Source organism: Cololabis saira, chromosome 8, assembly GCF_033807715.1.
Source record: "Cololabis saira isolate AMF1-May2022 chromosome 8, fColSai1.1, whole genome shotgun sequence".
In the NCBI taxonomy this organism is placed as follows: Eukaryota; Metazoa; Chordata; class Actinopteri; order Beloniformes; family Belonidae; genus Cololabis; species Cololabis saira.
The window spans coordinates 8,157,143-8,170,188 of record NC_084594.1 but is presented as its reverse complement, the minus strand read 5'-3'; the positions used below and the strand labels follow the sequence as shown (position 1 = coordinate 8,170,188).

The 13,046-nt window shown below is 39.0% G+C and overlaps 1 protein-coding gene across 4 annotated transcripts in view; it reads left to right on the top strand.

Moving 5' to 3' along the window:
• The first annotated feature begins 727 nt into the window (after positions 1-727).
• Positions 728-13,046, top strand: part of LOC133448281 (rho guanine nucleotide exchange factor 3-like) — a 34,670-nt gene continuing 22,351 nt past the window's right edge. For 2 of the 4 annotated variants that reach the window (XM_061726661.1, XM_061726659.1), the window contains exon 1: positions 12,227-12,964. In XM_061726661.1, the coding sequence (XP_061582645.1) occupies positions 12,761-12,964 (204 nt within the window). In that variant the 5' untranslated portion in view covers positions 12,227-12,760. Of the gene's footprint in view, positions 1,099-3,726; positions 3,790-12,226; positions 12,965-13,046 lie in introns of those variants that run through there. The other 2 variants (XM_061726662.1, XM_061726660.1) reach the window with 2 other exon arrangements.

The window sequence follows — 13,046 nt, the reverse complement described above, 5'->3', positions numbered from 1 at the left end:
CCACCATCCTCGCGATCTTTAAAGAAATTGTTTTTGTTATATGCCACTGTTTTAATTTTCATAGTTTTTAGTGTTTGTCTTAACTTTGACCTGCAATTAAGTTATTTTATTTCTTTCATTCACGGCATTTTTTTAATCAAATTATGCTTTTATACATCTAGCGACATCTATTGATCGATTTCATAGATATAAATGTTTTATAACATTTGACATTATTGTCCTTATTATTAATTATTACCAGTTATATAGTTGTATTTTACAATAGTGACATTTACTTTGAAGCTCTTCTGCCCAAACTAACTTTATTGTACTGCAACTATAACGTATAACGAAGGATTTAAACGGTTAAATAACAGTTTAATTCAGTTTTCTAAATGCTAACTGGGTTGTGTAACATATTGTGCTTTTTTTTTTTTTTAAATCTAAAAGATAAGAATTTCCTTTTTATCTCGTTAAATATGCCGACAATTACTGAAGTATTGTAGTTTTTCTCTGCATGACCTTTTATAAGACAGATTTATTCCTCTTCTGGTGTCTCAGTGTCTCCTTTAGCTCCTAATTATAGACACTTGTTTGCCCCGACGTCCGTCACTTCCTGTTTGTCCAGTTGAACTGAGTGGACACACACACACACACACACTTTCTCACACACACACACACACACACACACATTGTGAAGGGTTCCTGTTCCTGCGAGTCTGTGGATCCACTCAGGGAGGTGCTGAAGTTGAGGAGGAGAGGGAGCCGAGAGCGGCGGGAGAGCGGACGGCGAGCCAGGACAAGGTTGGAAGGAAAACCGGAGGAGAAAACCAGGAGAGCAAAGTTAAAACGACGCAGACGAGGTGCAACACAATGTGACTGTGAAGGAGGTGGAAGGAGTAAACGAGAGCTTCTTGCAAGAGTTCACTTGCATATATGTAGGAGAAGTGAAAGGGGACCAAATGTGACTTTGGGGCAAGAAGCAGGTGGAGGACGAGGAGAAAAGGAACAAAGAAGAAGAAGAAAAAGAAGAATAGGAGGGAGAGTAAAGACCTGAAGTGTGTTTGAGGAGCAGATCCGATCCAGATGATGGGCTGCTGTCTGTTTGTGTACTACCGGGTGAGTTGGCTCTCCTCTGCACCTCCAGGCGGCATTTCAGCTTTAATCAGAGTCACATTCACTTCAATAAATTCCCGAAGCGTCACGTTTTCACTTCCACGTTCCTCTCACAGTTACCCAAGTCCCCGACCTAATCGCAAAATTGAGTTACTTTTACTTAAGGTGCCTAATTGCATTTTCTGCTGCTCCGCTGCGTTTCTGCTCTTCAGGTCTGTTTTTCTTTTTACTTTTCTGTTTTCTATTCAAGTTTGAGATTTCACACTCGAGGCAAACACTTGTTGGAAAGAAATGGAACCAAAATCTGGGATGAAAATAAGGCTTGGAGGATTTGCAGTCACCCAAAAGTCACATAAAACAACAAACAAAAGAGATCAAATCCATTGAAACATGTACAGACGCCCATCATTCACCAGTTCTGTACAATATTATAAGACCTGCCTCATAGTTTGTAACATTTTACATATGAATAATGTTTTTTTTTCCAAGTTTATGCAAGGACATGATGTGCTTTAACCACGGCGGGTGAGTGGGTTGGGCATCGTCTCCCTGCTTGAGCAGAAAAGAACAGAGGACTTGATGCACAATAGAGAACTTTGATGCAGCTACTCCTCCTCCTCTTCCTTTCCTCCTCCTCCTCCTCCTCCGGTGGACGAGCATCCTTGTTCCCGACCTCGTTGTTCCACCAACAACTGAAGAAATCCCATATTTGCATGCAGCACATCTGAACCTGCTTCCTTTGCAAAATGTTTATTCCATCCATCAGAGAGGAAACAAATGTCCAAAGCTCTTCACCTTGACGCCTAATATTTACTCTCCAGGCACATTTAGAGGAAAATAAACCAACTTTTATCCGTTTCAGATTATGTCAGAGAAGATTGTGGAGTGATTTTTGGAGGACAGAATTCCCAGGAGTTGAAAGAAACCCAGCGTTATTATTAGTTGCACCAGCGGGACCTGATGTTGGGAGGACGTAGACTGACCTTATAAGGCCTGGAGGACCCGGGTCCTCCGGTCCTCTGGTCTCTATAACGTCTCCGACTTAAAGGTGAAGTCTGCCAAGTTGTGTAACGTCCGGACGACGACGACGACAACAAAGTCCTGGCGCGATACTGAACAAACAGCAGGCTTCCTGCTATTGTGGCGCCGTGCAACGCGGATCCCAACATCCTTCTTCTTCTCCTTTATTTTTTGTTCTCCTCTCATTTAATCAAATCAAGAGTCTTTTTGTTGTTTGATTTCTGTTTTTTTCTTCGTTGTCACAGCAACAGACAAAAAAAAAACCAGTCATGTTCATTCTCACATCGCTGCGACTGCGAGGCTGACTGGTGGATAAATAGTCGTTGCCACGGTTACCGGAAGGGTTACCTGGTATAAACAGGCTCATCAGCCAAAAGGGAAATCTTGGGGATCTGAGTCACCGCTGATTGTTGCCTTGTGCTCGGAAAGACGAGCTTATTTCTTGTCAAATGTCCTGGGTTTTGACTTTAAGGGGATTGTAAGCTGAGTCTGATGTTGAATCCGAAGCCTGAGTGAAGTCTTCTTTAATTCATGAGCTCCAAAGTTCAGAAAGCTCTCCAGGTTAAAACAAATGCACTGTAAAAACTCACTTCTAACAAAGAAAGGAAATAAGAAAAGAAAGAAAATTAGAAGACTAGTTTGCTTGTTTTCTTCATTTCTTGTCAATAACATGTTTTCATACCCCTTTTGCAAAGATATTTTTGCTTAAAGTTAGACAATTTTGACAAGATCTATGAACTTCAGCCTTATTTTTAACAGAGGTGTCAAAAGTATTTACATTCATTACTCAGGTAGAAGTATAGATACTAGAGTTTAAAAATACTCCTGTAGAAGTTGAAGTATCAACTCAAGTTTTTTACTCAAGTAAAAGTATAAAAGTACTGGTTTCAAAACTACTTAAAGTGTAAAAATAAAAGTAATGTAAGGGGGAAAAAAAGCCATTAAGGACAAAAGCCATTGAAAATGAATGTATCTTAGTATAATGCAAATATATTAAAGAAGCATATATGTGTACTATTGAGCATTAACATGTGTTTCAGAGAGCAGGAGATATGATGACTAGTTGCCTATAAGTATTGTAATGGTGCAAAAAGTCAAACTTCAGAGGCATGTTATCATTTATCCTAACCTTTATTGGAATGTACATCCAAGTTTAGTTGCAGGAATCTGAGGGAACGGATGTAAGAACAAAACTGGACAAGAACATCTGAAACAACCACAACCAAATTCACTCTATCCGGATGGAGCAATTTAACTGGATAGTTTTTATTAAAGGCCGAAATGAAATAGAGTAACGAGGCTGTTTTTAAAATGTAAGGAGTAAAAAGTACAGATAATTGCGTGAAAATGCAAGGAGTAAAAGTAAAAAGTCGTCTGAAAAATAATTACTCCAGTGAAGTATAGATAACCAAAATTTCTACTTAAGTAAGGTTACGAAGTATTTGTACTTTGTTACTTGACACCTGATTTTTAAAAGGGTTGTTTTTTGCAGTGCAATCCTTGGTGTTCAACTTCATTTGAAATAAAAAAAAGAAAACATTTTAAGGGGTTTTTAGCACTATTTGTTATCCAAATGGAGTTAATGTTTGCTGTTTCTGTTTGTTGTTGCAGAAAAAGAGGAAGCAGGCCAGCAGAGATGCAGACTCCCTCAGCCTCTGCAGTCTGGACATCAACGTAAGTGAAGCTCCTGTGAATTTAGTGTTTAATCATGGAAACGTCTGCAGAGAGACGCAAGGAAACCTGTGGAGTTGAGGGGGATGAACACTTCCTGACTATTTGTGTGTGTGTGTCGGGGGGTCTCTTTCTGAAAAACAGAACAAAAATAGAAACATAGCCATAACTTTCCTGTTGTTTTCGTTCGTTCTCCCAGTGTTGATCTCCTACAAATAGGATCTGTAAAATATGACTTCTTCTTGGAAAAAGGTCACTTACAGGTCAATGTTTGTACTTTCGGTGTCCACTAGGAATAATTTAAAATGATTTAAGTGTACTTTTTCTTCATAACATGTGGAGTTACAGTTTAGTCTTAGAAATGAAGAAGAATCTGATTGAAGGCTGAAAGGCTGCCAGGTACAAGCTCCTCTCTGACAACAGATTTACTGTGATGGTACATTATATTATACTTTATCAGCAAAGACATGAGGCAGGTTTGTCAGCAGGTGGCGTAGTTTTACCATTTAGTAGAATTAAACCCCCCAGAGTTATCTTTTTGTGGAGGTTGAAGTGAAGTTAAATCTGATTAGTCTAAATCTGGTTAATCCTGTGGTGTGTCCAACTTCTTTCTTTTTGGTTGTGCACAGAATTTTTGATATAAGTAATGAACCGTTTTTCGTGCATTTTTACAAAAACTTCTATGTGAGAAAACGTTGCTTTTATACTGAAACACCACGGAAGAAGAGCTGCCAGGGGAACTGGGATGCAGAGGATAACGTGATCTCCTTGATTCAATCATGTGTGTTAGAGATGTTAAAAGAGGACTTCACCGATTTAACACAGGATTCTTTCTTTCTCTATTTTACAAAAAACGTCACCAAAAAAACCTAGAGTAGTATAACTGGTCGCAGCTAGGGGCCTACATTACCCACAATGCAACCCGGCTACAAGCAAATTTCCACGTTTGTGGCTGTGGAGAAAATAAAATCTAATTTCTGGGAGTTTGGGTTGGGCTTTTATTGAAAATCACATTTGTAATTCATCCTTTTAACGACTTAACGGCTAAAATTTGACTAACGAGTAAAATTACCCAGTTTATTCATAGAGTTACAAACAAAGGTACTTTGAAAACTGTTAATCCCTTGAATGCTTTATATGTGAAATAATACACAGATTTATTTATACGTGTGTGTGTGTGTGTGTGTGTATATATATATATATATATATATATATATATATATATATATATATATATATATAAGAAATAATGCACAGAAAATAATAATTTCTTTAAATTTAAGGTGTTAACATTTATTGAAATAAAGAATCCTCCCAATTTTGGTTTTAAAAGTTTTGTAATTTAATCTTTTGCACCTCAATGAACATTTATATTGACTATATCTATTTTCTAGATTTCTAGATTTTTTTAAAATTGCATCAATCTGTTTTGTTATAATTCTGATTGTGGGGGGTGCAAGTTTCCATATACCTCAAATATAAACAAATTTTGATTTTCTGTCTAATATTTCATAATTATGACCTTAAATGCTTAAACATTAATTTAAAAACTGTCCATAATGGCATCATCCAAATACGTATAAAAATGTAGACTGCCTAAGGAAAGTTATCCCAACAATAATTCTGTAATGCGCCATAATTCGTCTATAAACGTTGCATTTCATGATGGAGCAGTTATCTATACTAAAACTATACAAAGAAATAAATACATTTAAAAACGGGTATAACAAACTTTCAGTCATCATTTACATAAAACTGTTTAAGGTATTTATTCATTTTTCAGACTTCAGATTGTAGTTGATACTGACATAACGATGGAAAACCCCTCCTGATATACATGGAAAACTGTGAATCCTGAGTAAGCGAACTTCAAGTCCAGCTCTGCTGATCCTGGTACATTTTGAGACCCTCGGGGGCTCCTGGACCTCGTGTCGGACCCCTCCTCTCGTATTTTTAGCTTTTCTGTCCGCGGCCCGTTCCTTCCCGGGCGTTTCCCTCTCGGCTCGGCCTAACACAGGATGTCCACCCTGTTCAACACACTCCAGCGGGACAAACAGACCAAACACACCATCAGTCTTACTTTGTTCAGGCCGGCGCTGGCAGACATCGACCCTGGAATAAGTGAGGGTATATTGTTTCTGTACTGCAGCTCCGTGAATCATACGCAAACGTATTGTGTTCTTACTGCAACTCCAGGACCAGGAGACGACTTTATCTGATCTCAGTGTCAGAGGAGCCACCACAACTCTCCTGAGCAACGTTGTCTCTGTCTGCAGCCATCAACTACTCTATCCATGTTAAGTGGAGCAAAGTAGATTTAGTCACATATTTACGATTAAATATAAAGGTATTTAACTTATATCAAACATAAAAAGGACAAAAGAAACCAGTGTGTTGGAGGTGGGAAACATCTGAAGCCGAGGACACACCAACCCGACGTCGCCCGTTGTTGGCCGACTGCTGTGTCGCCTCGCGTCGCCTGTGTCGGGCTGGGTCGGGCTCAAAAAGAAGCACTTGAACACACCGCAAAGACGACACCCAACGGCCGACTAGCGCATACGTTCTGCGCAGTCTGCGTTTCAATTTGCTGCGATGTTTTTGGAGAAGAGCCGCCGGTCCGGGGGAGCAGCAGCAGCTCTGTGGAGAATTACCGCTGGCTGAAATAAATCATTTAGGAAGATAAATGTTGGTTTAATAGATGAAATCTAACAGTTGTAGCTACGCCTGTTAAGAAATTTGCTCCGAAAATTTCAAGATTTCTGCCTGCCGGCTCGGAAGCTGATTTATGGTTCCACGTTAAATCGACGCAGAGCCTACGGCGTAGGGGAAGGCGTACGGCACGCGTCGCCGCATAACCTATGCCGTAGGCTCTGCGTTGGTGTAATGCGGAACCATAAATCAGCCTTTATTCTGGCGAGGTTTGAAAAAGACTTTTCAACAACGGGAAAGCGAGTGATTATATACATTCACTGAGTGAATATTATGAAAGTAAAATATATATTTCTCGCTAGAAATGTAATCAAAACGCATTTTTATGCAGAAACTAACTCAAAATATTGATTTTATTCACTAAAAAATAAGAAATGTCCGCCATGTTTTTTTTTTTTATTCAGTCCGCAAATGACGACGAAAAGCATTCTGGGAATTTCTGGGAACAGCCAATCACAGAGTGAGCTGTTTGACCGACCACCGACGCTGATTCGACATGTCGAATCGGCTGAAAAGCTGGCGACGGGCGCCCGACCTGTGGCGACGTGCGGGACACACCGGGGAAACTAGGCCGACAGACGCGCACCGACGCTCAACGACGGCCCGACGGCCGACAGTCGGCTTGGTGTGTCAGGGCCTTAAGGGTCTTGAGTACCGGGACCGGGAAACACTTCTTTAGGATTACTTGTAGTTAGGGATGGGAATCGAGAATCGGTTCTTGTTCAGAACCGGTTCCCAGTGTTTCAATTCCCTTTTCAATTCCAGTCGTTCGTAAGGCAGCAGTCAACAGTAAACATGGCGCCCAAGCGACACAAACGCTAGAAAGTCTTGTTACATTTCAGTAAAAAAGATGCCAACAGGGCAACTTGCAATACTTGCCCAATGAATATTTCGTCAAAGGGAGGAAATACTACCAACATGCAAAAACATTTGTGCACACAGCAGCAATAACAATCAATGAATGTTGTTTTTTAGTAGTAATTCTCAACCCAGCAGCAGCAACATTAGCATGTCCTTGCTAATAATACTGCAGGTAACTAAATAACTGGAGCACTGCCTATCATATTAGTTTCATGTTGTTGTGCTTTTTTTTCTCCAAATGAGAATCGATAAGGGGATCGATAAAGAACCGAATCCTTAAGCGGAAGCAAAAATGGAATTGGAATCATAAAAATCTTATCAATTCCCATCCTTACTTGTAGTTGATGCCACTTATCTACTGAGGAAATTAAAATGTGGCAATCAATCGATCAATAAATCCCACTGTAGTCACAGTTGAAAAATGACATCATCAGCCAACCTGTAAAAAAATGAATTATAGTGCAAAGTATTTTGTTTTTCTACATTAAAAACTAAAATATATGCTGCTGTCAAACTTCTTGTTCGGTTTTATCAACTCTTAAACATGCATTCCGTTGTTAAATCAACTGATCAATTGTGAAAGCAGTTGCCACATCAATAGCTCTTTATCATGCTGAAACTCTTGATGTAAGTAAACCGGTTAAAACTGTCCTCCTGTTGTTTTAAAGATTGTGTTTGGCTGCAAGGTAATTGGCTTTATTTATTTTATTATGGCAGCAGTTCAGTGCCAAATGTTTTGGGAATCAAAATTCGTAATCTGAGAACCAAAATGCAGAATCTGTAACCAAGAAATGATAAATCTCTCTCCGAGAGTGCAATCAGGTCTGAAGCTATCTCTGTTTTTTCAACCAGAGGCGGGACATGGCTGGGATCTCGTAGCTCATTGGCTACTTAATTACTCACGTTACATAGACGGACGTTGTTAATGTCATTTACAACTTACTGTAACAACTGCATTAACAGTTTTATCATATATGATAAAGATGGGACAGATATTACGGTAACATCCTACCTCCACTTGGTCGTTGTCCAGGTAGGTAGTGTTTGGTGCTCTGGCGTTTGCTGCAAGACGCTGATAGAAACATGCTGATCTCTGCTACATGTATGTCCCGCCTCCCCCTCGTAGATTAATGCGGCGCTGATTCGACTTGTTTCACAATTACTAACTCAAAAGAGGAGATGGTTTTGGGACGGAAAATTATAACCCAGAAAGATTATTATTATTTCTTTGTGACAGGTTCTGGGTTTAGTTTCTCAGATTTTAGGTTTGATTTGCAATAATTTTGGCGTTGAATTGACAGTACATAACTGCAACTAGGATGACAAAAACCAAAAAATATTTGGCCCAATCTTGGCCCACATCTGCAGCTTTATTCAGTCCAGATGCGACTTTGACTTTCAAACTGCTGCAGATTCCTAAACCGGCTGAATCTCCATCAAACATCCTAATTTCTTTGGTTCTTTGGACCATGTCTTGTTCCCCACAACAGCCTCATCAAAATCGACCTATGAAATTTGGGTCACATCTGGCCCAGTTCCACACATTCACTTACACACACAGTCACCATACTGCACACACCGCACCCATCACTATCTCTTTGTCCTTCATGTTTTACATTTGTGACTATAAGTCCTATTTGGCAGAAACTGGGATTCATCTGTCAATTAAATATGTTTGATCAGACGGATAAATATAGCTGGTTAAGGACCACTCACTTTCAAACACATCCATTAAAATGCGTATAGCCGATTTTAAAAGGCTTTTGCCAACCACGGCAAGTGCCAAAAGTTGCAAAGATTGGACCCAAATGTTTCTCCTGTCTAGAAAAGATTTGGTTACTGTTCTATGTTGGGTTTTCTTTTTTTTTTTAACCTAAATTAAGTTAAAATCTATTAAATTAAAGATTCTTAAGCAGCAAAACTTATTCTTTTACATTTGAATGGTATAACTAGTTGAAAAAAACCCTAACAGTATTATAATGCTCATTCACTAAAAGTGTTTCTTTTAGTGTTTAAGAGAGTATTTTGGTATTGACCACACACAATTAATTTGCTGACTGGGTGTCGCTTCACTTACATCCACATTTTACCTCTCATCTATTAAAATTAATGCTGCCCCATCATTAATCCGCCGTCAGTGTGTCATGAAATAAAGTGGTTTTCCCTGAAGCCGTCGAGTCGTTCCCCTGTGTCCATTTACTGGACAATGGAGCTTAGTCAGAGGGGGGGGGGGACTTTTGTTAAGTTTAGATGTTCTTACTCCGATACCAGTCATAGCTTTTAAAGGAAATGATGAAAACATTTCTAAAAATGAATCTTCTGGTGCCTCATTACCTGCAGCTGAGTCAGCATGAATGTACTCCCAAGTTTATTCTCTTAGGGTCTTCAGTTTCCTTTATTGTGTGCTATATATTACTACGTTTTCCACAAATCAACAATATAACAGGAAAAGGAGTCCAGGGAGTTCCCTGATTTATTACAGAGACACAAAATAAAAATAAATAAATAAATACAAGTTCAAATGTGCAGAGGTTGAGCCAAACACACAGTACACACAAACATACAGACGGACAGTGATTGACTTAGAAACTGCTGGAAAACCAGGACACAGCTTTGACTGCCTGCAGGCTCCTCTGTTTCTCTGTCGCGCTCTGTTTCTCTTTAGTAATTACAGTAGAGATTTATTTACTTCCCAGCGGCACCAGTAACACCAGTAACCGGAGTGAGGGGCACTGGGTTTTTGTATATTGAGGTCATGATGATGCACAATCACAAACTGCTGAGTAAAGATACTCAAGATTAGACTCAATAATGCATTTTTCTAATGCTCTTGTCAATAATAATCTCAATAATTTAAAGCCAAAGATGAAGACTTGATGGGATTTTTATAAAAACATTCAACAGTTATCAAACATTATGAACAGATATTGTTTCTAGTCATTTGATCCTTAATTGTAGTTAATAAATTAAAACTAAAAGCTAATGAGCACACCGTAGACATGCCATATTTGCATAAACATTGACACATTTGCTGGTGTTTTATTGTGCTCCTTTAGTATTTTGTATATTCGGTTCAAAACTCAAATTAACAGAAAGTTTGCTTATTTTAAATCATTAGCTTTTGAAAAGCTGCATCAACACATTTTCAATACACTCCCGTTAATCGTATCATCATCACTCAGATTTAATTGTACATGAAATGTATAATAGTTGTTTATACGAGCTCCACTTTCAGCATCTACATCATGCTGCTTTTGCCTTGATACCTAAGTATTATCTAGTCAGTGATTCTCAACTGGGGGTCCGCGGACCCTTAGTTGTCCGTGGTGTAATTGCAAGGGGTCCGTGATAATAAAATATATATTTTTTATAAAGATCCTCTGACATTTATATGAATAGATTATTATTTTACTCAAATGTAACCGAGACCTTTATCTACGACGATAAGCACAGTAACTCAAAGAATTAAGAATTTTAGAATGTATTAAAGGATAGCCCTTTGAGATGTAACATCTCATTTTCAAGGGGGTCCCATAAAACATAAAACATTACAATATATCACATTACAGTACAGACATACATGACATAAAACAAACACAGACATCTTGCTCACCCCCTCCCACACACAACCCCTACCCAAATAAGTCTAGTTACAAAGTAGGCTAATTGAATAACCGAAACAATGAGATAAATATAACATAACAGAGAGAAGAGAAAAAAATAAATAAATAAATAAAAATAAATAAATAGAAAAAAGGACAAAAAAATACATAAATAAATTAAAAACATCTCATCTCAATTTGTTTTAAGATGAGAATATAATGCCAACTTAAAACAATGAAAAGAGGTAATAGAACGCAAAAAGAGGGGAAGAATATTCCAATCTGATGGAGCTTTAAAATAAAATGATCCTTTACCAACCTCTTTTAAAATTCTAGGAACAAAGAAAAAAGGAAAATTCATATGTCTGATTGAGTATGGAGAGTGAAATTGCCGTCAAGAAAAAAGAATTAAAAAAGAAGTAGAAGATGATGGCTCGTATTTAAAAAAAGACATCTTGTTTTGGACGTAGCAGACTCTGAGCCACCGGAAAAGAAAAAGGAAAACAGACAGCAAAAAGAGACTAAGAGTTAATCACACCTTTTTCAGGGGGTCCAGGACCCCAAAAAGGTTGAGAACCACAAATCTGAGTAATAATGTTGAATATAGTAAAAGCCTGCGGGAACAAATTCACACTTTCAGTTATTTTTACATGTTCTTTTTTCTACTTTTAGATATTTGCATAAGTAGGATATTAGTTTATCTTTTGCTACTCAGGGTTCACTCCAGCATACAAAGTGATTACCATCAAATTATGTTTTTATTTACTTTTATAATAGAGAGAAACTCTTTTACGTTGGCTGTCTCCAGGCATTTTATCTCTATTTTGGATCCCAGCACACCAACGCATTATTGGAGGGAGAAAACTAATTAGAGCCCTACTGCAGCTGTGTTGAATTAGCTTCTCCTCGTACGGTTCCCACATCTCTCTCAACACCTGAGTACTAATGTACTAATGCTTTTTTAAATATGTGTTGGACAACTGTAGGGTCTCGAGAAAGAGAAGGATAAAATACCCAGAGGAACTCTCGTTATGATGGTGAAAACAATGTTGGGTTCTGACAATTTTATGAGATTTGTTAACAATAGAAAATGTACCTTTTTGAAAAGCCAAAGGAGAAAGAAAAATTAAAAAAGTACAGAAGAAAAGAGCGGAAGGAAGGAAAGCCGTGAGTCAGTAAAACAGAGCGAGAGAGAGGGGGAGAGAGAGAGGGAGCAGTGACCCAACTGTGAGTCCTGAACCAGAGCGAGATGAGGAGGGAAACGCTGAACAGCCATCGCAGAGAGAGGTCAGACACAAAACACAGGATTAAGATTATCAGAGGTCCAGCTCGTCTGCTTTCCAAACCACGCGTTTCCTGGACAGCCTGCAAGGAAAAGAACGTCTTTTCTTTTTTTTTATTTGAACTCTGATCGCCTGACACTCCGCCAGGACTGTGTGTAATTAAGACATGCCCTGCCGAAGTTCAGCTTGTTTTCTGAACCGTTGCCAGCGCAGATCCTGATCCCGATACTGTGATGATCCTGCGATGGTAAAAGTGTTTTTGATGACACTAGCAGAGTCGGTATGTGGAAACGTTGCAGGCTCGATCCAGAAGCTTGATTGACTTTTTGTTTGATCAAACTTTGGATGTTCTTCCTAAAAAAAAAAAGAAACTCTGCTGGTGTTTTACTCTGATGTCTACTGGACTTTTCTGTCGTGACCAGCGATTAAAATCCTCATTAGACCCTCTGGACGGCACATTTTTGGGTTATTCTCTCGGCACCGACGGGGTTTTCTCACCTTTCTGGTTCCAAACCTCGTATGGACTTGAGGGACTGTGATTCCCTCCGGATCCCCCATTCTCCTGGCTGCACCACACTCCCCTCTTGGCTCTGGAAAAGGGGATTTGGGGTGAGCAGTATGGTTGCGGGACAGAGCACGCTCAGCCTGCTGGTGCAGCGGTTTAACTCTGGATGCTCCCTGGAGAGCAGATCACGGAAGAGCAGGATGGCCAAAAAGGTGGAGGTAAGACTCCAATACAGCCTGAATCTTTATGTGCATTGGTAAATGTGGGTTTTTATTGCAGCTTGGCTAGTATTTTCAACCA